The following is a 26,222-nucleotide window of genomic DNA, read 5'->3' as shown; positions in this document are numbered from 1 at the left end:
CCATCAAAATGATCCTAAATATTATGACTAAAAACATGTCAAGGCAGTGAATACTAACTGCAGAATATTTGTTCAAACTACATGTTTCTCTGCTGCCTGCTTCTTTCCTTCCTAGAAGAATATCACTGACTTGGGTGATTGTCTTACTTTTCTATTCCCAGTCACCAGCCCTTCACCCTGTAGACCACATGTGATTCTGTTTGATGGCTTTTCACAGTCCACAATGAGTGCTTGGGTGTGTGGGAATGCCCATCTCCAGTAGAAGGGTATATCCATGACCATTGTAAAAGCTACCCACCACTTTATCATTTTACTTTCTGTAAACTTTGTAAAATGAAAACCCTTAAAAGAGTGGTTGAGAATAGCAAATTTCTGGTTTCAAATAAATTCAACATAATCATCTATTGATGTCATTTTATTGCATTGTAAATAAGGAGTAGATAAAACATTTCATGAGGCACAGCTTAAGAGTTCTAAACAGAAACGTTAAAATACAGTACAGAGCAGAAATAAATAATATCTTTTCATTTCTAGTCAGACTTTGAAACCCTTGATATTACAATTTCACTGTAATGGGAGGCCCAAGGTACATATGCTAATACTCTATAAACCCACAAAATCATATTAACATTATATAGAAGTCATTAAAGCAAGTTAATCACACTTGTGTCAAATAAATAAAATAGGTTAGACACCATTTCCGAGTTGTAAAGGGTATATAGAAAGCTTTCAGCAATCCACAGAAAAGTTTGAAAAGGTTCATGATTAAAGCACCTTGCATTTCTTATTAACTTTAACATTAATATTTTGGGTTTCTTATGAGAGCTGTAAAAAGTCTATATGCACCTGTATACTTGAATAGATACTGACAAAAGGGGCCATTTAAGCCTTCAAGTAATGCACCATCAGAAAGCTCTCAGCGTATATAGTGTTTTTTAAATTTGAATATTCAAGTATTTAAGTCCCATAAAGATATATGACATCTCCTGGATGTTTCCTGGAAATTTTCTTGTTAATTGTCAGAAACAGACTTATTTTTAAAAGGAAATGCTGAACTTCTGAAATCAAATTTGACATGATTTAGCATCACATTTCAGGGTTCTTTTGCAATCGTTTTTATAACTTAGCAGGATGAAATTTTTAAATACTGAAGGAGTTCACAGAAAACTTGTAGGAGTTTTAGGATTGCTGACTAGAAACTCAAGAGGGTCTTCACATATGTTTACCATATCTGAGAGCTCAGACCTGTATTTTGGAAAACTAAAATTAGTCACATTTTTTCAGCCTACCTCCATATGCATTTCGTGGGGCAGGGTGGGGTGAAGTTGGGGAATGCCTTTTCAAGCAGATTTGTGTTAGCTCAGGGGGAATATGCTCACATTGGAGCCACCAAGAATCCTGAGAAAGAGGAGTGGACGTACTCAGAGGAGTACAGCCCGTTCGAGCCTGCATTGGGCAGCTGGAGCCATACCTGGTCATTCTCAGTGAGGTCGATTACAGCGCTCCCTGAAGCCTGATCCAGGTAGCCCTTGATGTATTCATCATAGGTGTACATTACAGGGGTCCCGTTCTTATACAGACCTACCCAAGCATGGGTGCCTTTCACATGAATGTGGTAAGAGAAGTAATATATCCCTGGAATCTTACAGGTAAAGATTCCAGTTCTTGGGTCGTAATGCTGTTGCTTGTTATATAAAATTTTATCGAATGGGATAGGAGTACCTATAGCTGGGTAAGCTTTGGAGAGAATAACAGTGAAAGCAGACACAGGCATTCCTGTTACTCCCTGAATGGCACTAACAAACGGCCTTTGGCCTGCCTTTACGTCCTCGGGCAGGGCTGCTTGGCCTGGAGGGCCTGGGGGACCTGGGGGCCCTGGGAGGCCAGGCTCCCCAGCATTGCCTCTTGGCCCTGGAGGCCCTGGGGGCCCAGTAGGTCCATTGAGGCCCTTGACTGCTATGCCAGCTGGGCCAGGAGGCCCTGGAGTTCCCGGATCACCTTTGGAGCCAGGGAATCCTGGAATGCCTGGTGGCCCAATGGGACCTCTAGTACCTGGTATTCCAGGGACACCTCTGGGCCCAGCCTCACCATTGTGTCCAGGCACTCCCTTAGCTCCTGCTGGACCCACGGGGCCTGGGAGACCAGGGGATCCTGCGATTCCAGCATCACCTTTTGGGCCCGGCAACCCTGGGTTACCCTTGGGACCATTGAGACCTGGTTCTCCTGGGTACCCTGGTTTTCCATCTAAGCCAGAGGAGCCCCTTTCTCCCTTTGCCCCAGGGTTTCCCGCAGGCCCCACTGGCCCCATCTCACCTTTAGGGCCTGGGAGCCCAGGGTTGCCTGGAATGCCTTTTGGTCCTTGGGGTCCCATATTCCCTGAGGGTCCAGGCAGACCTGCTTCCCCAGGATGACCTGCTGGGCCTTGTTCCCCTTTGGCACCTGGACTCCCTGGAAGGCCCACAGGTCCTCTTTGTCCCTTCAGGCCTGGCAAGCCTGGTTTCCCAAAGCCGGGAGCCCCCGGGAGCCCAACTGTTCCTGGAGCCCCAGGGTGACCTTTCATCCCTGGGATCCCTGGCTGGCCTGGAATTCCAGGAGCTCCTGGCTTTCCAATACCTTCTGGTCCTTGTTCCCCAGGAGGGCCTTGAGGGCCTGGTGGGCCGACTGGTCCCCTCTCCCCTGGAACACCCTGATCACCTTTGAGTCCTGGCTGTCCTGGTAACCCATTGTCACCTCTTTTCCCCACTCCAGCAGGGCCAGGTGGTCCCGTGGGACCCTGAGGACCTGGGAGGCCCCTCTCACCTGGGCGGCAAGGAGTACAATACCCCGTTTCCCCTTTCTGTCCATTCAGTCCAGGGACCCCTGGCACACCCTTCTCTCCAGGAAAACCCCTGGGACCTGGTTCTCCTGTAGGTCCTTGTGGCCCAGGTTTTCCTGGAACAGAAATTCCAGCTGGGCCGGGGATTCCGGGTGGCCCTGGTGGGCCCCGTGGTCCTGGTAAACCAGCTGGTCCAATATCTCCTTTTGGTCCATTTGGTCCTCTCTCCCCTTGTTTTCCTGGGGGTCCTGGCAAACCTGGCTTCCCAGTGGCTGAAGGTCCTGGTGGTCCTGGCAACCCTGGCTGTCCTTGGGGCCCAGGACTTCCGGTGCCGGGTTTACCTGGTGGTCCGGACGGGCCTGGGTGCCCTCGAGGCCCAGCAGGGCCTGGTGGACCAGGGATACCTTGCTCTCCTCTTAGCGACACACCTGAAAAACATGCGCAGGACACATGGGGTAAGGGGTTAGTGATGCTAAGGAACCACTGCTTCTCAGAATATAAATGAGGACAAGGTATTACAGTGTCAGTCAGACCATTTTGGCAGACTAGTCTTAAATGGTTTCAGACAATTTTATATTGTTTTCAGACATTTATATTGTTTTAAAACATACTGCTAGAGAAGATGGTTTCCACAAGACTGTGGCTGCCATCATACTTTCATTACTTCCTAATGATCCATGAAAATAAGCTGGGAGTGAAGAATTCATTTAGAATAAGAGTGCATTGGAGGTAAACTTAGCACATTTATTTTAGGAAAATCATATACCTAGAAAAAGGAAAAGAAAAAAAGGCATTTGATAGGAAAAGAGGAAAAAAGCAAGTACAGAATAAATAAGGAACAGGTTTAAGAACTAAAACAACTTTCCTTCAGAAAAGCTATCCTATAAGATAAAGGAGAAACGAAGTCTGTTTTAATTTATATCTGCCATGACCGTGCTGAAAACAGTTTAGATTTTGGGTTTTCTTTCGTTTGGTTGTTTTTGACCTCAGTACAAAGCATGAGCTCTTACGTTCTCTGTTATTGACTTAAAATTGAAATAAGGAATTAGAGAATTAATGTGCAAGGTACATAAAATAGTATTAAAATGGTTAAATAAAATTTTCTTTGATTAATGCAGATATTGTTGATTTCATAGATCTGTGGTTCATTTGAGCTAAATACTTGTATAGTAAATTTAAACTAAAAAATTATTCAGTGCCTGTAATGTGAAATATGTTATTGAACTGTAAGTATAAGAAAAGCACAAAACACATCCTGTAAGAACTGTAGTCCCAAAGGGAATAAAACAGGTGTCCATGTGATAAGTGCTTTAAGAGGTGTCCAGAGTTTTCAAAGGTGGGATGTAACAGAGCATGCCTGGCTTTAGGATACACTATTGGGGAAGTATTACCATGTCAAAGGATCTTAGGCAGCATTATCATATGCCTCTAGATAAAATAGTCTTTTTTTCTCAGAAATTCTTCTATAGCTAGCAAAGATGGTAATGAAATTACTTATGTTTTTAAATATCTACCTGCAGGATTTATTTTAAATTAATTTTCTGTTTAATAAATTCTCAGAAATATAGTTAGAATGTCTGTGTATACTATTAATATTAGATTCTTATGCTGTCAGAAAATGGTTCATAGTAATGGTAGATTTAGTAGATGTCACAGTAGTTGAGTAGTTTGGTCAAAACCCTGAAAAGACCCTGAAAATTACTCAGAACCTTGACTTTTGAGCTTCATCTTTTTTTGTATAAAACATGTTAATATGCTTCAACTCCATTTAACTAAATCTTTAATGGCTTTAAATATCAAAATTTATCAAAAATTAAAATGAAGACTAAAATGAAATTGATATTAAATGAATTGAAAATTGTCTTTGAGTATAATTTCTCTTAAATGTTAGTTGGTACATTACTATATTTTTTAAATCTTTCGTATTAATTAACTGGCATGTAAGAAGTAGTCAGCCAACAGTAGTTGCTAATGTATACTCTTGGGTAGAGATGTTCCTGGTATTTGGAAAACATTTGATAATGAATGCAGTATAAAATACAGAGCATACTCGTTAAAACATGTACTGAAATAGGAAAATCATTTGGGTATCTTTATATGTTGTACTAATTAGAAGTTATATTTCATTTTTCAAACAAATGTGTAGTTTTATTTACCCATTGATTTTCAGAAAATGACATGAGGAAAAAGACTATGAGAAAAGTTAATTTATGAAAAAGATTTCCATATATTAGCATGTATTGTTGGTTGATGTTAGTGTATGTATGTGATATATCTGTATGAATGAGTGTTAATGCCATGCAAATAGAATAAATGAATAAAGGATTTCTTAATGGTTTGCAGTAAAATAGGACATTTTTAAAACGCAAATCATATTAAATTGGGGTTTGCTTCAGAATCTTATAAAGATCATGTCTATATAAAAATAATTGTCTTGGTCTGGTTGGAAATCTGTTTTAACTGTTAAAGAGGAAAAGCAAGTCTTGCTGTGAATGACTGAATTGAGCCCAATTTGAGACTGAAACTCCAAAGACAGTAATCTCTGTCACTTAGAATGTAACCCTGGTAGGTTCCAGGAGAGAATGTCCACAAAGTGGTTGATTGTGTCAGAGTATGGTTCCCGTGTACTCACCAGTAATGAAACCCTCTGCAGCATAATTTAGTGTGTTTTGACTGAGTTCTCTTTTAACCTTTTTGAACAGATATGCCTAGCAACTGCACAGGAATTCCTTGTGTATCTGTTAGCAATTCAGTGTTTCACTAGATGAATTGTGGGCTTTTGTCTTCATTTAATTGCTGGTGGATAATAATGTATTTGTTTCTACTTTGTATTACCAAGTAGGCTAAAGTGGATTTAATAGTTAAAATATGGCTTTTAAACTTTTCATTTGTTAGCAAGATATATTTTCACTTTTTCTACAAAAGAAAAACCAAAATGATATAGTATATTATGGTGAAAAGATAGAAAATATTTTAAACTTCTAATAGTGGTGGTGCATTTTATTTTAATTCACAACTGTTTGTTATGATCTTGTAAGCTACAAAGAGTCTGAATTTGTGATCATACAGAGTGTAATTCAGTGCTGCTTGTCATAGCATTTCAAATTGCATTTGTTGCTTCCAGCAAAGTATCAGATTTTCTTGTCTTTTATTCTTTTCCTAACTTTTTTCTTTCACATATTGTATTTGTATTTGAGCATTGAAAGTTATCTATTGAGTACTTATGCATTTATTTCTGATCATTAAGCTATCTTTCATGAAACATTTAAACTTTCATCTTTGTTCTTAAAAAGGCAATCCTATACATTCAGTTTGCTAAATATATTCATCTCCAGAAGCATAATTTTTAAATTTTATGACAACTATTCTTAGCTTTCTAGGATAAAATATGTAAGCATAATGGAAAAATACTACGGAAAAGAAATTTGAGTCCTACAGTCAGTTCATATTACTCAGTGTAATTCAGTAATGTAGCAGGCAGTTTGTGCCAGATAGCTATTGAATGAAATTGGTGAATATGAACCTAAAAGTTGCCCTTGTTTGAGGATTTGTTAGTACTTTATATACATGATATCAGTACCCTTCATAGTAGTCAAGAAAGCTGAGCAGATGAAGAACAGATTCAAGAACAGAGTTAAAACTTACCTAAGACTACACCACCAGTACTAGAGTAGCAGGAAGAGGAAGAGGAGGAGAAAAGTAATAATAGAAGTAGAAATAATGGAAGTAGTATGAAAAAAGCAGTAGTAGTAATAGCTACTTAACCCTTAAGCACTTTGCATATTAACTAACTTAAGTCTCAGAACAGCCCTTTGAAATAGAGGCTCCTTGTTTTACAAATGAGTGAGCTAAAGCATGGAGAGGATAACTAACTAACTCAGGGTTGCAGTTAGGTCTGTGCACTTAACTACTAAACTAAACCAAAATACATTAAAAAAAAATACGAGAATTGCTACTTCATTTGCCTGTTAAATTTGTTTTGAGGGCATCTCATGTTATTTGATAGCTAAGACTCAATTTTCTATGGATTTGTAAGCTAGAAAAATAAGTTGTAAAAAGAAATCTTTGTAAGCATTTAAAAATATAAACCTGCTACTCTTTTTGTGTATGATGGACAATTATTTTTAGTTAAAGCAATTTAAACATGATTAATTTGGTTGAATCAACATGTCTAGATCATGGGTAGTTATTTGTGCAAAAAGCACACATTTGAGGAAAAAAATTCTACACCTAAAATTTCCTAATATTCTTTAGGTATGTCTTTCTGCTATTCTTGTGTAAAGAATATGAATGCTCTTGAATAGACCTACTTTTACCATAAATCATTTTGGGCTATTTAAGGAGTTTGAAGGTAATTTAATGCCAAATAAAATTTAAAAAAAACATTTTGCTAAAGAGATCATTAAGATTATATAAAGCAACAACCCACTAGTTAATAGAGCAAGATATGTAGTTCAGTTTACCTTTACCCTTTATGGCATAAGGGATGAAGAACTGTGTCTTGGTGTTGGATGGTGGGCCTTTTATGCCTGTAGGTGTTTGGTATTGCTCAGTATAAAACACTCCATGAACCAAGTTCAAGGACATTAGCAGCAAAAGAGCTGTTTGTGGCAGCATGATCTCAGCTGGATTCTGAAAAACAGAAAAGAATAATTTCATATAGCTTCATTATTGACCTGTTTTATTTTTCTAATGTTGCATAGATGAATTCTTCATCTACTTTTTTAACCTTATTGTATATATCCTGAATATATTCCATAAATTGAGAGTTATAATTTTGTTAATTATACGAATGTATGTCTTAGTCGGTTTTGAAAACCGCATCCAGATAATCAAGTGAAAATAAAATGATTTCAATAAAAGAAACACAGAAACTGTAGTTGGATGTCTGTATTAAATAACTCAGAATCTTTGCTACAGACTGAAGTTACCAATAGTCTCAAAAACACTGAAATTCAGATTACAACATGTTTTTGCAAATATAGTTTAATTAAGGCTCTATTTTACAGAGAGCTACAAATTAAACTTTCTGAGTGATTTTAGTGGAAAGCCATTGTTTTAAATCACAAAGAAACAAATACCTGAGACTTATTTCCAAATACACTGACATGGAGATCTACCGATCCTAGACTTACCCGGACTCGAGTTCCTGGAGGTGGTTTCTTACAGCGCTCTGTGCCTTCTTCTGTGCCCAGGTGAGCACTGCAGAAGATGCCCTCTCCAGAGCTGTCCTGCAGTATTTATACTGTTTTTCCCTTGCTCCATGAGGTTACCCTGAGTTTAAGCTCCTCCCCCTGCCCCAGAGGTGGAAAGCACTAATTATGGTGGAAAGTTCTATTGGGCAAGCATACAAGATCAGGTTGGGCTCTCTTTTCCTTGTTTTCTTATTGAAAAATAAACTCTTTGTCTTAAATATATATTAATAGTTTTAGCAATGCACCATCTTTTTCTGTGATTTTATTTTAGAAGTTATTATTCAGATGTTTAGGTTGTTAGTTCATGATGAGGTGATCCTAGCCCCTTTATATTTTTAGAAAGCACGTTCCTGTGTTACTTGGTTGAAAATACTTGGGAGTATGTAAAAGTAGGGAAAGAAGTCTTTTGGAGGGGAGTGTGGGTTTAAACCATCACCTAAATTCTTCACTTATTACATAAAGCCGTCAATGTGTCCATGAGTGTTTCTAAATTTTTATGAAAATAGCATACCCCAATTCTTATTTTTAGGCTTGGAAGAAGCACAATGGTGAAAATGTAGGTATGCTGTCTTGTATTTCAGGATTTTAATGTAAGCCCTCAGATGTTAAGGGAAATGTAAAATATGGTTAGCATATAAACATTTTAGTTTTTGCGTTTAAATATTTAAAATTTTTCAAACAGAAGCAAGACATCTGTAAATTTAGAGCTGACAGTGTAATTACCCTGAAGGATTTAAATTCATTGTTCACAACACTCTACTTACTGTGTTTGGTAGATGGCTTTAGATTTTACTGCTTAATTTTGGGTTTTATTTTAGAGTTGCGGTGGAGGAGGTACAAAAACCCTTAACTTGATAATATCATATAATGTCCATTTAAATGAGGTTGCAGTGTTCATTTCAGGAGAAAAATAATCTTCAGACTTTGCTTTCAGCTTTTTGAAAGTATTATCGCTTTACCTTGCAGTTTCCTTCAAGGATCTTGAATCAGCTCAGTTAGAAACATTTTTCCCCCAAAAGAAGAAAGTAAATGTTACCATTGTGATTTTCAGTAGTTAATATTCTCTTTTTTTAACAATAATAGGAGACTCTTAAAATCAGTTTTCAGGATCCTAAAGAATCTAATAACAGCAAGTTGAGAGGCCAAATTCTGATTCCTATTTCATTTCGTCATTTTGGAGCTAAATCACATCAACTTTACAGATGAAGTAGGTGAGAAGGAAAATTCCATAATAGACATAGATATGTCTTTTTTAAAAAAATCTCTGTAGAATTAAAGTGGTATGGATTCAGGACTGATCAATAATTGAAATTAAATGTTTGACCAGTGGATGAAATAAGGGTTTGTTCTTTTTCTTCCCTTCTTCCTCCCCTGCATGTAATTTTCTGCATATATTTTGAACTAAGCCTTGCATAGCACCTTGTAGAAATATAAATGGATAACTCATCTCACTGCCTTCTTTTCTCTTAACTCTCACTTTCAAACCTTTTATTGGTTGCTACATTTAAAAACTTACCATGTCCCATGTGTCTCTATATAATACTCATAGACTCATATGAAATATGACTTTTATATCAGTTCTGAGTAACAGGAGAATTGAAAAGTTTATATTGTATTTTCTAATCATTCATTTTTATGGAAATATAGTTGATTTACAATGTCATATTAATTGCTGCTGTACGACAGTGTGATTCAGTTATACACACACACACATTCTGTCTTTATTCTTTCTTCCATTATGGCTTCACACAGAATGTTAAATATAGTTCCCTTTGCTATGCAGTAGGGCCTTGTTGTTTATCTGTTCTATGTATTCTGATCATTCTTTTCATCACTTGAAAATTATCTATGGAATAATACTTTTTGTAGTTATACTATGTCCTCTACTGCATCTGTAAGAGACCACAAAAGATAAGTGAGAGAAATGGCTGCCTTCCAGGTACTATGGTTCTCTTGGAAAAGATTTTGAAAAAGTAAGTGGGGTAACATTATGGATGCCCTTGAATACTAGGTTATAGAATTTGTTTTAAAAGGATTTATTAGAAATGTATATTCCAGTATTTTTATGTGTATATATGGTGACACATACTTATTTGTTTATAATCGAGACGGATACTTTGTTTCGTTATTATTCACATGAAAGTTCAAAGATTAATTCTCTGGTCTTCATTCTGTGCACCTGTGTAGACCATGTGTTTATCTGTGGTTTTTCCAACTATTTCCAGAACTTTCACCTTAACCTCTTTAGGTGTTCGTTTCTTCATCAACATAATGAAAAGTTTGGATTAGTTTCTAAACTCCTCCCAGCTTTAAAATTAGGTAATTCTTGTGCTTCAGGTATTTTGCTGTTTTCTGTGGTGAGACAGTGGGCTTGGCTCCATTTAGTAATTATTAGAGACAAAATCCATACCAAGTGGTCATATGTCTTCTTTGGGGGATATGTAAATATATGTGGGTATTTGTCATTCTATATTCTCATTTAATTTTGGGAAATGTGGTGTCTTTATTGAATAAGCCTTGTACGTTCAACCCTTTTTGCAAATAGCGTGTTTATTTCAGTACAAGGAATCTGAGTACTGTTTGCTTTGTTAGTCACATAAAAAGCACTGTCTTGTCCAAAACAGATTGTAGAATCAGAATATTTTCTAGCTTCACCCCACCCAATTGTGTATTTAAAGCTATTTTTATTCTAGGAGTTTACCTGTAGCTGTTGAAAGTGACTAGACTGTGGCTTTATAATGAAAACCTATTCTACTTAAAGAACAGAAAGTCATACTCTTTAAACTCAGCAACCTAAATGGTTTTTTTTTCCAGTATCAAATATGAAGATGTTTTTTGCTCACTAGCATTTAGCTGCTATTAAGCTCACGTGTTCATTTTCACTTCCCAGGTTATCATTAATTCACCAAGTATTTCTTGAGTATCTTCTACATGTCAGGTATAGTGGTAAAAGAACTGGATGAACGATATACAGCCCCACCCTTATGGTGTTTAAACACTGTAAGTGGTTCTCAACGTTTCCACACTCCCACAGTCCTGAGGGACACAACACAGTTCCTTCTGTCTTTGGGATTCATTAAGATAATGGTGGTTCAGAAACTGGATTTTGAAAAAGCTCCTCGGGTGAGCATGATGGACTTCTAAGTTAGAATGTCTTAGTCTGATATCAGTGTTCTATCACCAGCTTGTCAGTATTAGATACATAAATTTTGTTTTTGTTCATGTGGTTTTTAGCTTTTACTGTAGAAGAATTTAGTCTTATCCATAGAAGTAGAATGGTTACCATGAATGCCTTTGTACCCACTACCCAACTTAAACTAATCTCAAGTCACTGTCACTCAATCCGTCCTCTATTCACCCCATTTTTAACAAATCCCATGAAAGAAAGTGAAAGTGAAATCACTCAGTCGTGTCTGACTCTTTGCAACTCCATGAACTGGAGCCTTCCAGGTTTCTCCGTCCATGGGATTTTCCAGGCAAGAACACTGGAGTGGGTTGCCATTGCCTTCTCCAGGAGATCTTCCCAACCCAGGGATTGAACCCGGGTCTTCGGCATTGTAGGCAGATGCTTCACTGTCTGAGCCACCAGGGAATATATTGTACTAATTCACCTGTGAAATTTTAGTATATTTCTCCTGAAGGTAAGTTCTTTTTCTTTAAAATAGTATTTTCAGCATACACCCAAAATTAACTGTTTCTTAATGTTATCAGATGCTTTAGTTCACTTCAGGTTTCCTCAGTTTTGTGTGAATACACACACATACGCATATGTATGTATGGATATGGATATACATACATACTTACAAATGTGTATAGAGATATACAAACACATATGTAGTATGTGTGCTTAGTCACTCAGTTGTATCTGAAGGACTGAAACTCGCCAGGCTCCTCTCCGTGGAATTTTCCAGGCAAGAGTACTGGAACAGGTTGCCATTTCCTACCCCAGGGGATCTTCCTGACCAGGGATTGAACCTGTCTCTTGTATCTCCTGCATTGGCAGGCAAATTCTTTACCACTAGCATCACCTGGGAAGCCCATATGTAGTATACATACATACATATTCATAGTTTTTTATTGATTATTGTTTGTTCAACTTAGATTCATGAATTTCCCTGAATTGATATGCCCCGTTAATGTAGGTTTCTTATCCACATCTCTTTTTTCCCTTTACGGCTTGTTTCTGAGAAACTGGGTCCTCTCGCCTGTACAGTTTCCTACACTTTGGATTTTGCTATCACTTAACATGCTTCTCTGTACGCTGTATTTCCTGAAAAATTGGTAGTTAGATCTAGAGATTCAATCAAATTTAGGTTTGAGATGTACACACACAAATACTTTTTGGCCAAGGGTACTTTGTAGATCCAGTGGGTGTTGTGTATTTTAATCAGGAAACCTTTCATTGCTGATTGTGTGTGATGTTGCTAGGAATGAGCATTACCTAGATATCCTAATTCTCTTTCCTTCTTTGCTTATTAGCTAGAATATATATATGTGTGTGTGTGTGTATAATCCATATATATAATACTTACAATCCATATACATATATATTTGGGTTTCCCGGTGGTGCTAGTAGTAGAGAACCCACTTGCCAGTGCAGGAGACATAGGACATGTGGGTTCGATCCCTGAGTTGGCAAGATCCCCTGGAGGAGGGCATGACAACCCACTCCAGTATTCTTTCCATGGAGAATCCCCATGGACAGAGAAGCCTGGCAAGCTACAGTCCATAGGGTTGCAAAGACTCCGATATGACTGTGACTTAGCATGCGTGCATATAAGTATATATTTACATATGGATACATGAGCCAAAAGGTAAATACGTGTGTGATTTTGTTAACTCTTATGATGTCCCCTCCATAGGTATTGTATCATTTTCCGTTTCCTCCAGCACTGTGAGAGTTCCTGTTTCTCCACAGCCTCACCAATAGGATATGTTATTTAGATTTTTTGAACTTCTTGATATTTGCTCATTTTAGAAATGAAAATTGGAGTCTTGGCCTAGTAATTTTCATCTTCTTACTGAGTGTGTGACTGAGCACCTTTTCATACAGTTAAGACCATATTTCTAGCATACTCCTGGAAGTGGTCTGTTTCCTATAAACAAACCTGTTTTTATGATACAGCTTGCATATGTTTTCCCCAGTCTATCTTTTTAGTTTACTCGTAAAGGTTTTTGTAACATTTAAACTTTTTATGCAGAATATTATTGTGCTTTCAGAGACTCAGAGCTATAAGGAACATTAAAGGTTATCTAGATCAGTCATTTTATTCTTCAGAGGAGAAAACGAGCTCTCTCTTATGGATGTCGTGTTCCCTGATGTTTAATCGAGTTGAGTTTCTGAAATAAAGGGCTTTTGATGAGGGAGCCCATTGAGGGAAAACACCACAGACGAAGCTCATGTGTTCATGTCCTTACCCAGGCAGGATACTAACTTTCCTGTTCCTCTAATCCTTCAGTTTTAAGCCGTGGAAATGAGGAAAGTGTCCAGAAGTTTAGTGAAGGCACTTGGAGACCCACAGCTTCCACCACCACCTAGCTGTACCTCATTTCTCTTGAAAGCGTTTTAAAACATTTGTCGATCCTATTACAGAACCTGAGAGCTAAAAATGGTCTATTTGTGTAAATAAGCCAATGTGGGTTAGTGGTTAGATAGCTGCTGAGGGCTTGAAAGGAGAAATTCATGCATAAAGACAGGTGTTGATGAAAACCCCTGAAACTTCAGGCCAGGTCAAGAAAAACTGAGAGTCATTTGGAAAGTTTGAACAAAGGCTTTGTATTCTGTTTTCTGTGGTGCAGAAATTGCTGCATTATTTAAAGAACTCATAGTTTTATGTCTCAGGTGCTTAATGAGATCACCATCTTTTCATAGTAACCTGCTGAGTTTAGAATACAGAGCTTCTTGGCTCCTTGACCTAAACTCTTCAAGGATCTCAGCCACCCAACAGGTTCTCCTCCATTCAAGTACGTTCCTGTTTTATTTACCAGTTCAGCTTCTCATGTGCAATCTGCTAAGTTGGAAGGAGAAATTAGAGAATTAAAGTATTAATTGGAGAAATCATGGAGTGATGCTTTTTATTTATATCTCTTTGCACCCCCCACCCCCGTTTATTATCATACATAGAACAACTCCATGATCACTAACCGTTATAGGGTGTGAAGCAGTTTCTGTAGGTGGCAACACAGACCACCAAGAAACCTCCCTTCAAGACTGATGCTCCTTGCAGCAGTAACTTGCTCATATAAACAATTAAAATACACCCTAGAGTTTTCAGCTGAAGTAATGCTGAGCCTTCATCTACTTAGTGTTTAGTCAGACAACTTTGTTACCTGGCCAGAAGACCTCTCCCCTCACTGTAGACTCATGCTAAGGGACTACTCTTCCTGCCCTCTCTGGCTCCCAACATCTTGGACCCTTTAGTAAGGATTTTACCTTTTAGTAAAGGTAAAATACTAAAGGATTTTACCCTTTAGTAAAATCTGTCAAGTCTGCTTACTCGCTTTCAGATTTTTAAAGTAATTACTATTTAGAGAAAACGTAGAAAATGGAAAATAAAATTTATACACCATAGGGATATAACAGCTATTAATAGTGGTATCTCCTCCCCACCCCCACCCCTCCGCCATGACCTGTTTAGTTTTAAGATTCTGTCAGTCATCTTTAATCACCTGTGTCAGAGTAAATCTTGCCTCTTCTGATACTAGTAAGGCTGAAATGTAGAAACTCTATGGTCCTATCCTGTTTTCTTTTTATTTGTTAGGAACTTTGAAAGGTGAAGAAAGATGTGTGTGAAGTGGTAGAACGATGTCTGGAAATGCTCAGTACATGTGAATGATGACGATATCCACCCTGATGTTGAAGAATTAAATACTTCTGACACTATACTTGAACCCCTTCATAGTGCTAGTCTTCCCCAATGTTTGTTGAACTTTGAATCTCTACTTTGTGCCAGTTGCTAGGTTAGATGCTGCTAACCTGGCGTCCCTGGTGGCTCAGCGATAAAGAATCTGCCTGCAGTGCAGGAGCCGCAGGAGATGCGGGTTTGATTCCTGAGTGGGGAAGAGCCCCTGGAGAAGGGCATGGCAACCCTCTCCAGCATTCTTGCCTGGAGAATCCCATGGTCAGAGGAGCCTGGTGGGCTACAGTCAAGAGGACACAGAGTTGGACACAACTGAAGTGACCTGGCACACGTGCAACCTGCAACTGGTGATCTTACTCTTGTGAAGGAGACAGATACCAAACACAGCCTCTTACCCCCTTTGCTCTGGCTTTTTTATAATCCAGATTTCATGGATTCTGGTGTGAAACCATCTTCCAGATCATCACACTTTTTAATTGTTTATGAATGTAATTCAAGGACCATTGGTTATTTACCACTGAAGCTCCATTCTGCACAGGTAGTGCCTGGTACAGAACATGGACCTTGTAAATATTTGCTGAATGAAGGAATTAAGAGCTTTAGGAGACCAGATTTCAGTGTTTATTGAGTGTGGGCATTTTGTCTCATATTTGTGGGCACTCATGGGTGGATCCTTTTGCACAGTGTTGGTTTGAATCAGTCTTTTCAGTCTCTTTTACCTTAAAATAACTCTCAATTCTTATGGAAGTCACAGCTTCCCCCATGACTTTGGGAATTAACAACTGCCTCCCAAAGCCATTTTGCAAAAGAAAGTAACTGTGGCTTCTCTTCTAGAGACTGTGTACCTTTAACCCTCCTACTGGTAATCAGGTTAGAATTTCAGAGTAAGATCTTCCAAAGACAGTGTTTCTCAAGGTAGCCGTGATCGGGGGTGTAGAGTTAAGGGTGTAGGTGTAGGGGAGGGGCTGAATAGAGAGAGAAAGAAGAGGAGCCCATACTCTTGGGAACTTACAGGGATTTCTTTAAATGTCTCAGAAACCTGAACTGTATAATTTTAGAGCAACAGATAACTTTTAGACTAGCCTGTACTTTATTTTCCAAAATTTTTCACCCATCCATACCTCATTTACTTGTTGATATACCAGTTCATTCAAATCCTCAATGTATTAAATACATATGCCAGGAAATCAAAATAGGCTCATAGACTACTGACAGCATTTATTAATTCTTTCCCTGCCCAGACTACCTGTTAGCATCTTCTTTCCTGAACGTGACCCTAAAAGGGAAAATAAGTTATTGTTTGAAGGTTGAGTTATAGATATTTTAGAACATTAAAATTTGTAAGATGAAAAATTTGAGACATTCAGTGTCATCAAAAAATTGAGCTGTAAGAAATACTAATCTTAGTAAGTACTAGAAACTGATATTTACATTTTGTCTGAAACAGACATAAGCCCATTTTTTATGACTCATTAAGTCTTCTAGATAACAATAATTACACATATATACACACACACCTGTATTTATTAGCAAACTTATGTTTGAGCAGAATTAACTTTTTTCCATTAAAACCACAGGTAATACATCACTTCATTATTTAAAGAACAGCATAATAGAATCTTGATAATTTAACTTATATTACCAAAAATATTTTCCATAAGTTATACTTAATATTTACTCTAGCTTCATTATACTTTAATTCAATCGAAAGATACTTCTTAGCTAAACCTCAGGCACTACTGTAGCTATGGATCATCCCTGGTCCCTGGTCATGTTTTGACAAATACTCTTATTTACTATACCTAAAATTTTTATGGAGAATCAACTGTCTTAGAGTTTTGAAATCCATTAGAAAACGTCCACCGCATAGCTTATATGTATTAAGCTTGTATCATGTGCTAGATACAGTTCTAAGAATTTTGCATTATTATCTCATTTATTCCTTGTAGCAGCCACATGAAGTAGGTACTGTTATTATCCCCATCTTTAGACATGAAGAATTGAGGCTCAGAGATCTTGGCATTCTAGCCAAGATCACACAGTAGGTGATGATAAAGTTATTGCTTTCTGTAGATATATCTCTTGATGATTTACACAGGACCCAGTATAATTTTAAGTATGCTGCTGCTAAGTCACTAAAGTCGTGTCCGACTCTGTGCGACCCCATAGACGGCAGCCCACCAGGCTCCACTGTCGGTGAGATTCTCCAGGCAAGAACACTGGAGTGGGTTGCCATTCCCTTCTCCAGTGCATGAAAGTGAAAAGTGAAAGTGAAGTCGCTCAGTCGTGTCCAACTCTTCGAGACCCCTTGGACTGCAGCCTACCAGGCTCCTCCCTCCATGGGATTTTCCAGGCAAGAATACTGGAGTGGGTTGCCATTGTGTAGTACTATTTAATTTGAAACTTTGTGTTGGTCAAGAATGTGTATGAAGTTGTAATCCCATTACACTTGCTTTCCAGATCAGCTTCTCAGATTTCTTTGCCATTGAAAGAGCTGTGTCGTTTTAGTTCTAGGTGGGGTTAGTTTAGAATTTGCTAATTTAAAAAGAAGCTAATTAAAAAGCAAATAGTGCTAATGTTGTTATGTTTGCTTTTATTCTGAGGAAGTGGTTTTTACGGTTATTTTTAGCCCATCATGGTCTTTTAAAATGGTTGAAAGGCAGGGTGGCATTACTAAAAAATTCTGTGTTTTGAGAGATGTTTAAATTATTAACTTATATTTTATTTTTTTTAATTTATTTATTTTAATTGGAGGGTAATTACTTTACAATATTGTAGTGGTTTTTGCCATACATTGACATGAATCAGCCATGGGTGTACATGTGTTCCCCATCCTGAGCCCCCCTCCCACCTCCCTCCCCATCCCATCCCTCTGGATCATCCCAGTGCACCAGCCCTGAGCACCCTGTCTTATGCATCGAACCTAAATTATTAGCTTATAGTTTAATCCTAACAACAGATAAACTGTTGAAAAGTTATGAAACCTTTTTCTTCTGTAGAAAGAGATCTCTTAAGTGGGGAAACCTTAATGTGGGATTTTCAAATTCAGAGAGTTCAATGGTTTTTAAAAGAAAAGGCAGAGAGCTTTTTATTAATTGATTTATGACTTGAATTCTCTTGCTAATATATCCTTGGTGACCTTTGTTTGACCTACATCTTCAAATGTTATTATTTCTTAGATTTAATATCCTCAAAACAACTCAACTCTGAACAAAAGGTTAACCAAAGTCCTATGTTTAGTTCACTCCTGCCCTTCAAATGCAAAAATCATTTTTGAGATGTCGTATACAACATAAAGGACTCACTTTTCCTGTGATTGTATTGGTGCCAGAAACCTAAAATACGTTTTAAATTAGTGTTACCCTATTTTGAACTGGGACAAATTACACGCTTATCAAAGAATTTTTTTCTTCAAATTTAGGAAAAGCTTCTAAAAATTAATTTAGCAAAAGGCATGTTGATCATATTGTTGTTGTTTAGTTGCTAAGTCATATTTGACTCTTTTGTCACCCCATGGACCGTAGGTCACCAGGCTCCTCTGTCCACGGAATTTCCCAGGCAAGAATACTGGAGTGGGTTGTGATTTAAAGAGGGAATTGTTAAAAGAGTTTTGTAGCCTGTGGGGAACAGCCAACCTTAGCAAATATGTTTTTTTGGTGGGGGGAAAGCACTCTAGTATCAACAGTTGGTAAGAATTAACTTACCGACTTAAAATTCTGTTATTTGGTACAAATGTTGATTAAACTCATGTGGATTTTGGGTAATAAAACTATGTTTTGGATAATACTATTTAAAAGCTGACTTTACGGTAATATTGAGAAATAATTGCATTTGAGAACCATCTATGTTAGGATAAATTCTGAGAAATAATTTTATTTGAGAACCATCTATACTTAGACTTTATTTGACTCTCAGAACTGATACATCAAAAGTCTTGTCCATTTTGACGCATATTGTATGCTACAGTAAAACAGTGTTGAACTGCTTTTAAAATGCACTTGACTTGCAGTATTGATAAATTCATTGAGAACTTTTTAAAACATTTTGTATGACAGTAAAGAGCTCTTGTGTCTTTTTACATTTAACTTTTATAGCACTTTAGGGTCTAATTTTTCAACTGAAAAGTGACTGTGTGGGGCACTTTAATGAGCTATGGTTCTTTAGATGTTTTTTTCACAAGAGGAAAGTAAGAAATAGGAATTTAATTGTGTTTTTCTTAAGAGACATTATAAACACTTAGTCGTCGTCTTCAAGGTAAGGGCCATTTGTGTAGAAGTTGTCTGTTTCTAAGACCCTAGTGAAACCCTTGAGTTTGTCAAGCCAGTAGGTGGCGGAGCGGCGAGTTTAGGTGCCAGATTCAGATGCTACACTGGTGTTTTCCACAAGAGCATACAGTTAGATATTTTTAAATATTCCTCTTTTGTGTAATTTCCTCTTCAGTGGATCAACTTAGGCTGGAATTCCATCCCTTATAAACTAGCTGAAATGCTGACGTCCCAGTTTTACGTCATTTGACTGCTGTACTTTCTCAGGGTAGAAGCAACTCCTGCTCTTCTGGCCACTTTATGCCACTCTCCTTTTTTGCCTTACCTCATTGCTTTTGACAGTTTTCAAGAACAAGGACCCCATTTTTAATATTTAAAATTGAGAAAATTTTGATGTATTTATAGTATATATAATTCTTTACAACTATATAATTCTTTTCTACAAAAAATGAGCATATGTGTATCTGCCACCCACCTAAAAGACACCTATATTATCACTACTTTTGAAGCCCCTGTGCCCACCTCCCTGACTTATTCCATATTCCCCCTATAGGTGACTGCTGAAGTGTGTGTATGTTATTCATCTGTCATCATAGAAAGGATAGCCTCCCATATCCCAGCCCTAAAACACATACATAGCCCACAACAACATTTTTCATTGATGTTTTAAAATTCTGTTTAAAAGGAACTATAGCATGTGAGAGCCTCTGCACCTTGATTTTCTGATGCGACACTATGCTTTTGAGATTGGTCTGTATTATGTTTGTGGCTGTTTGTTCATGTTCTACTGCTATATATAGTTTCCCGTGGTATATCAGAATTTATTTGTCCATCTGTTGATGGATCTTTAGCTTATTTTTATTTGTTTGCTCTTAAAAATAATGCTGCTTTAAACATTCTTTTGCATGTTTACATGTTTCCTAGCTACCCACAAAAGAATTTTTCAAGTAAGATACCTATAAGTGGAACATTGAATATACATATTTTGTGTTTTAGTGGATTGTTTGCTAAAGCCATTTTATGTTTTACCAGCAGAGCATAAGAATTACATGGTTTCACCTAAATTTTAATATTTATCAGTCTTAAAGATAGCTATAAAGATGCTGTCTCATTAGATTTGTATTTACATATTTGTGATTTCTAAGGACAGTGAGCATATCTTCATAAATTTATTGGCCAGTTGTGTTTATTCCTCTCAAACGCCTGTTTGTATCTTTGCCCATATTTTTTTAATTGTCTTTTCTTGTTGTCGTCATTGTTTTTTGTGCATTCCTTCTGTGTTTTGAATATTGATTTTCATTAGTTAGTGTTTTGCAGCTATATGGCATCTTATGTGTTGTCTGCACCTGTCTAGCCAAGGAAGACCCTATTTTTAAAATTAACTCATTGAGATCCAGTAAGTTATTGTTGTTATTCTTTTCCCAACTTTCAAGTGGAACTCTATGCCACTGTATATTCAAAGAAAGACACCTCTTTGAATGATGATAGAGAATGTTTCACTAAATTTTACTTTTGTTGACTTCTATAATAGAGATAGGTGAGCATTCTTTTTAAAGAATTTGAAATTCTAGGTTTATTTGAAAAAGTTCTCCGTAAATCGTCAACGGAAGTTTATATTCAACATTTGAATTTAAGGAAATGTTATTTTCATACAATAATAAAGCATGATATTTTCTTTATCAGAGTTTCCAACAAGAGAATGTTTCCATATGAGCATTTTTTGATCAGCATTTAATTAATGAAAATTCTCTTAGATTCTCTTACATTCTAATTGTTTTAATAAGTGATTTTCTGAGAAAAGTATGTAAATGTGGTATATTTCTAATCTGGAAAAATAAAGAGGAATTACTTTTACAGGAAAACTTTGAAGTTGCTTGGATTAAAAAACTAAAAAAAAAAAAAAATTACCTGTTACCTTATTTTCACTTCATGGCTGATTTCTAATGTGTGATACAAATGGAATTATTGCTAGAATAATTCCTTTTTTTTCTTTCATTTTTTTTTTTACTTTCATATTTATAAAACTTTAAGGGGGTAAATAGATTCTCATTCTAAAATATGAAACTAATGTTAATACAATTCACAGGAGTTCCATTTTATTTTTTAGTATTTAGGGGGCCAGTTTTAGGAATTTAATGTTAAAAGATAAGAATCCCACAAACTCTGTTTTATTAAATACATAATTTTTGCTTTTTTTAACCTAAAAAAGTCGTTACCTGGCAAATTCTTAGGAAAAACTAGTAGAGATTGCATTGAGTTGAAAAAAAAAAATTTAGTAACGTAAAAATCAAAGCCACATAACAGCCTAATTTGTCAACTAAAAAGAGTATCTCCTGCTTAGTTTCAGGTTTCATATTATATATAATTATTTTATGTATCATCAGTGTCAGTTCCACTCTCAAAGTCATGTTTTTTACCCTTAAAATATGTTAAATGAACTTGTAACTTGTGTCTGATAATTTTGTTGAAATCTGTTGGAATCTGAAAATAAACATGTACAGGAAGATGAGATGATAGTGTGTGGTGGAAGCTAAACTTTGTGCTTGCATAAGGGCTGTCTGTAGCAATCTGGGCATCTTGACAGAATGATAACTCAGAGAGGCTCATGCAGTGGCTCAAAATAAGCAGGAAGCAGTCAGTGAATTTATAGTGTTCTTCAAACCTTGAAAAATAATTTGGCACTGCCTTTCTTATTTCTTTTCATTTCTTGTCAGCTGTATTCTTCAGACTGCCAAAGATGCAAGGTGCTGTATTTACTGGCTCTAGGAGATAGTCTCTTATTCAGAGCTCTTTGCTCCAGGTGTCTCAGCTCTGCGTGTCAGTCTGATGTGGAAATCAGGTGGATGCCTCACAAAATCGGGGTTAACTATTCTCTTTTATGTTTTACGGTGGGAAGAATTCGTGGATAAAAACATAGATGTTATGGTTTATATCTTATTTGGAAGAAGGCTCTAGTTCTGTCATACATATTTTGCTATTACTGTGAAATTCCCAGAGACATGATTTTTGTTATTTTGTATAGTATTTAGGAGTAATATCGAAATACCAGATGTTTTAGTCATACTATGATAATAATTAAAGGAATTTGCACTGACATAAGTAACATTAGGAAAAATAGTACTATATTTTTCTGCCTTTTTATTTTGATTTCTTTTTTCAGAATGAATTAAACCTACTACTTACAGATTTTTTTCTCTTTATAAAAACTGCCAACAAATTACACTATCCTTGTTAGCCATATGTAAAGAATGTGAGTGTGCCCTTTTTTTTTTAAGACAAGTGATCATTTTATGGATAAGTCTATAAGGAATAAGTCATTTACTCAAAAAATTAACTATAATGATTTGTTTTATTGTACTCAAATCAAGAAAGGTTATTGCTGTGTGTCATTAATTGCAGTTGGCTGAATTTGTAGCAGTGTTTGGTTGTGATATATTTTCTCTTATTAGATTTTAATCTATAACAATAAGATGTTTACAACCCTTTATAAAAATGCTGATGTGAAAGAGATGACCTTAAATGTTTTGACAACTTGAGGAAAAATTTAGAGAGATTGGAGCTTTTTCATTATGATTTTTCAGTCATTAAGTATTATAATAGTATTTGATTATTTCACAGATAAGTATGGTCACTGATTTCTGAATAATGATGACATTCAGGACTGATTTATTACTGGTATTGGCCATTCTGCACTCAAACATTATATATGAACTTCTAGGGTTTTATGCTTCCCAGGTGGTGCTGGTGGTAAAAAACCCGCCTGCCAATGCAGGGGATGTCAGAGACACAGGTTCGATCCCTGGATCAGGAAGATCCCTGGAGGAGGACATGGCAACTCACTCCAGTATTCTTGCCTGAGAATCCCATGGATAGAGGCTCCTGGCAGGCTAGAGTCTATAGGGTCACACAGAGTGTGGGACAGGACTGGCCTAACTTAAGCATGCACACACTAGGGTTTTACATAATTGGAATCCACTTTATAGCAAAATGTGAAACAACATTTGTTTTTGTTAAAATGTTAAAATATAAACTTAAAGAACACAGTTTCCATTCACATGCACTAAGCTGCTGAATATGTTTGTTGAAAACATATCTTTTCTAGTTTTCTGTATTACTTTAAGTAAAAGATTCTAAGTTTAGAACTCAAATATTTGAGTGTATTTAAGTTAACGTTGATTTCAAATCAGCTAGTTAGTGGACTCTTAGAGTCTGTTTTAATCCACACCAGACTTTGCGACACTCCCAACTATTTCTTAAGACTTCACAACAGTAATACAATCTTTTCTGGATGTGATAACAGGAAGGAAACCAATAGTGAGCCAATGGCATTGGTCTCTGATAGCTTTGAGCAAGTTCACCATAGCCCAGCCACAAATATCCATGATAGGAGAATGAGACCTCTCTTTGGCATGTAGTTCAAAACGAGACTTTTTTTTAACCAAAGCATCTTAGACTGACAGCATTGACTGTTGTCTGCACAACTCTGTTGAAAGTTACTGGATTTGTTTTAAAATGTGTTTGTTGCCAGCAGTGAGGGGACATGATCTGAGGAGCTAGAGTAAGGATTCAACTAGAATATGATGTTGAAGTATTCTCAGAGTGAATGAACAAACGAATCTCAGGTTTGATTCTTACATCAGATCGGCACATGAGAAATGGAGTGCCTTTTAAATCTAATAATGTGAGTAATGGGACATAAAACCTTCCTGTGGGTTTGAAGCTTTGTAATAGATAGGAAGCTTCTTTAGGATCTTCCCCTCCCTCTGCAAACTGTGTTATGATAACTGCTTACCATTAAATGTCTCCAGATGTATTTGTTTTGAAAGATGAGGTGTGATGAAATCAGTCAGTTCAGTCGCTCAGTCGTGTCCGACTCTTTGAGACCCCATGGACTGCAGTACTTCAGGCCTCCATGTCCATCACCAGCTCCCAGAGTTTACTCAGACTTACGTCCGTTGAGTCAGTGATGCCATCCAACCATCTCATCCTCTGTCATCCCCTTCTCCTCCTGCCTTCAATCTTGCCCAGCCTTAGGGTCTTTTCAGATAAGTCAGTTCTTCACATTAGGTGGCCAAAATATTGGAGTTTTGGCTTTAGCATCAGCTCTTCAATGAATATTCAGGATTGATCTCCTTTAGGATGGACTGGTTGGATCTCCTTGCAGTCCAAGGGACTCTCAAGAGTCTTTTCCAACACCACAGTTCAAAAGCATCAATTCTTAGGTGCTCAGCTTTCTTTATGGTCCAACTCTCACATCCATACATGACTACTGGAAAAACCATAGCTTTGACTAGACGGACCTTTGTTGGCAAAGTAATGTCTCTGCTCTTTAATATGCTGTCTAGGTTGGTCGTAGCTTTTCTTCCAAGGAGCAGGTATCTTTTAATTTAATGGCTGCAATCACCATCTGCAATGATTTTGGAGCCCAGAAAAATATATAAAGTCTGTCACTGTTTCCATTTTCCATTCTCATGATGTACTCTGCATATAAGTTAAATAAGCAGGGTGACAATATACAGCCTTGACGTACTCCTTTCCCGAGTTGGCGATAAAATATTTGGATTATCTGCATCATAAGATCTGAGCTCAATTACTATCCATTGTGAAAGTCTAAAAAAATTAAATAATACTAAATTGATGATTGAAAGGGAATGCTGATTTTTATAATGCAGTTTTCTGTGCTATTTATTATTTCTTAGTAAAGAGATTGGTTATATCATTGCTTGAGAATAAATCTATAAGCTTCACGTTCATTTAAGATATTATAATGGGTTCTTTGTTATTTTATTATAAATCCTGCCATTGTCATCTTACTATTTTCTTTCCATTTCTTACCCAGTATTTATTTATTTACCATTTTATAAATTCTCAGATGGTCAAGAGTCTGACTGCAATGCAGGAGATCCAGGTTTGATCCCTGGGTCGGGAAGATCCTCTGGATCTTTCTCTTAGGTGTTGCCAGAGATCTAAAAATAGATTTGTGTTTTCCATCCAATAAAATGTGAAAATGGTTTGTTTCATTTTCTCACTTTATATTTTATTAGCAGTTCATTCTGCAGTTCATTCTGTTATTTGCCAGTAGTTGTTACACGGCTGAGTGGAAAATTGTATTTGCAAACTGACCAAATAGATTTTTTTGGTACCTTCTCACCTTCTTTTAACATTTTTTTTTTTTTAATAAATTTATTTTTTTAGTTGGGGGCTAATTACTTTACAATATTGTAGCAGTTTTTGACATGAATCAGCCATGGGTTTACATGTGTTCCCCATCCTGAACCCCCCTCCCACCTCCCTCCCCATCTCATCCCTCTGGGTCATCCCACTGCCCCAGCCCTGAGCATTTGTCCCATGCATCGAACCTGGAATGGTGTTCTGTTTCACATATGATAATATACATATTTCAATGCTATTCTCTCAGAACGTCCCACCCTCACCTTCTCCCTCAGAGTCCATAAGACTGTTCTATGCATCTGTGTCTCTTATTCTGTCTCACATATAGGGTTATCGTTACCATCTTTCAAATTCCATATATATGCATTAGTATACTGTATTGGTGTTTTTCTTTCTGGCTTACTTCACTCTGTATAATGGGCTCCAGTTTCATCCATCTCAATAGAACTGATTCAAATGTATTCTTTTTAATGGCTGAGTAATATTCCATTGTGTATATGTACCACAGCTTCCTTATCCATTCGTCTGCTGATGGACATCTAGGTTGCTTCCATGTCCTGGCTATTGTAAACAGAGCTGTGATGAACATTGGGGTACACGCGTCTCTTTCATTTCTGGTTTCCTCGGTGTGTATGCCCAGCAGTGGGCTTGCTGGGTCATATGGCAGTTCTATTCCCAGTTTTTTAAGGAATCTCCACACTGTTCTCCATAGTGGCTGTACTAGTTTGCATTCCCACCAACAGTGTAAGGGGTTCCCTTTTCTCCACACCCTCTCCAGCATTTATTGCTTGTAGACTTTTGGATAGCAGCCATTCTGACTGGTGTGAAATGATACCTCATTGTGGTTTTGATTTGCATTTCTCTAATAATGAGTGATGTTGAGCATCTTTTCATGTGTTTGTTAGCCATCTGTATG

General features: G+C 37.0%; 2 protein-coding genes across 5 annotated transcripts in view; one reads left to right on the top strand and one right to left on the bottom strand.

Annotated features, from left to right (window-relative positions):
- NT5DC1 (5'-nucleotidase domain containing 1) overlaps nt 1–26,222 on the top strand; it is a 105,427-nt gene that overhangs the window by 19,295 nt on the left and 59,910 nt on the right. The window lies entirely within an intron of this gene.
- On the bottom strand, nt 400–7,432 carry COL10A1 (collagen type X alpha 1 chain). The gene is made up of 2 exons (XM_081530053.1): nt 7,279–7,432; nt 400–3,243 (listed from the first exon to the last, which is right to left on the bottom strand). The coding sequence occupies exons 1-2, from the start codon at nt 7,430–7,432 to the stop codon at nt 1,376–1,378; spliced, it is 2,022 nt and encodes a 673-aa protein (XP_081386179.1). The 3' UTR covers nt 400–1,375.

The sequence above is a fragment of the Giraffa tippelskirchi genome, chromosome 9, assembly GCF_054371585.1.
Source record: "Giraffa tippelskirchi isolate mGirTip1 chromosome 9, T2T-mGirTip1v1.2.pri, whole genome shotgun sequence".
In the NCBI taxonomy this organism is placed as follows: domain Eukaryota; kingdom Metazoa; phylum Chordata; class Mammalia; order Artiodactyla; family Giraffidae; genus Giraffa; species Giraffa tippelskirchi.
Note: the sequence above shows the minus strand (reverse complement) of the source record. Positions and strands in the feature narration are given on the sequence as shown.

What these genes read in the sequence shown, in the direction of transcription:
- COL10A1 (XM_081530053.1), bottom strand. Translation starts at nt 7,432, where the DNA reads ATGCTGCCACAAACAGCTCTTTTGCTGCTAATGTCCTTGAACTTGGTT. An exon ending in TTATGCCATAAAGGGTAAAG is followed by an intron (nt 3,244 to 7,278) that starts GTAAACTGAACT and finishes CATGTTTTTCAG; the next exon opens with GTGTGTCGCTAAGAGGAGAG.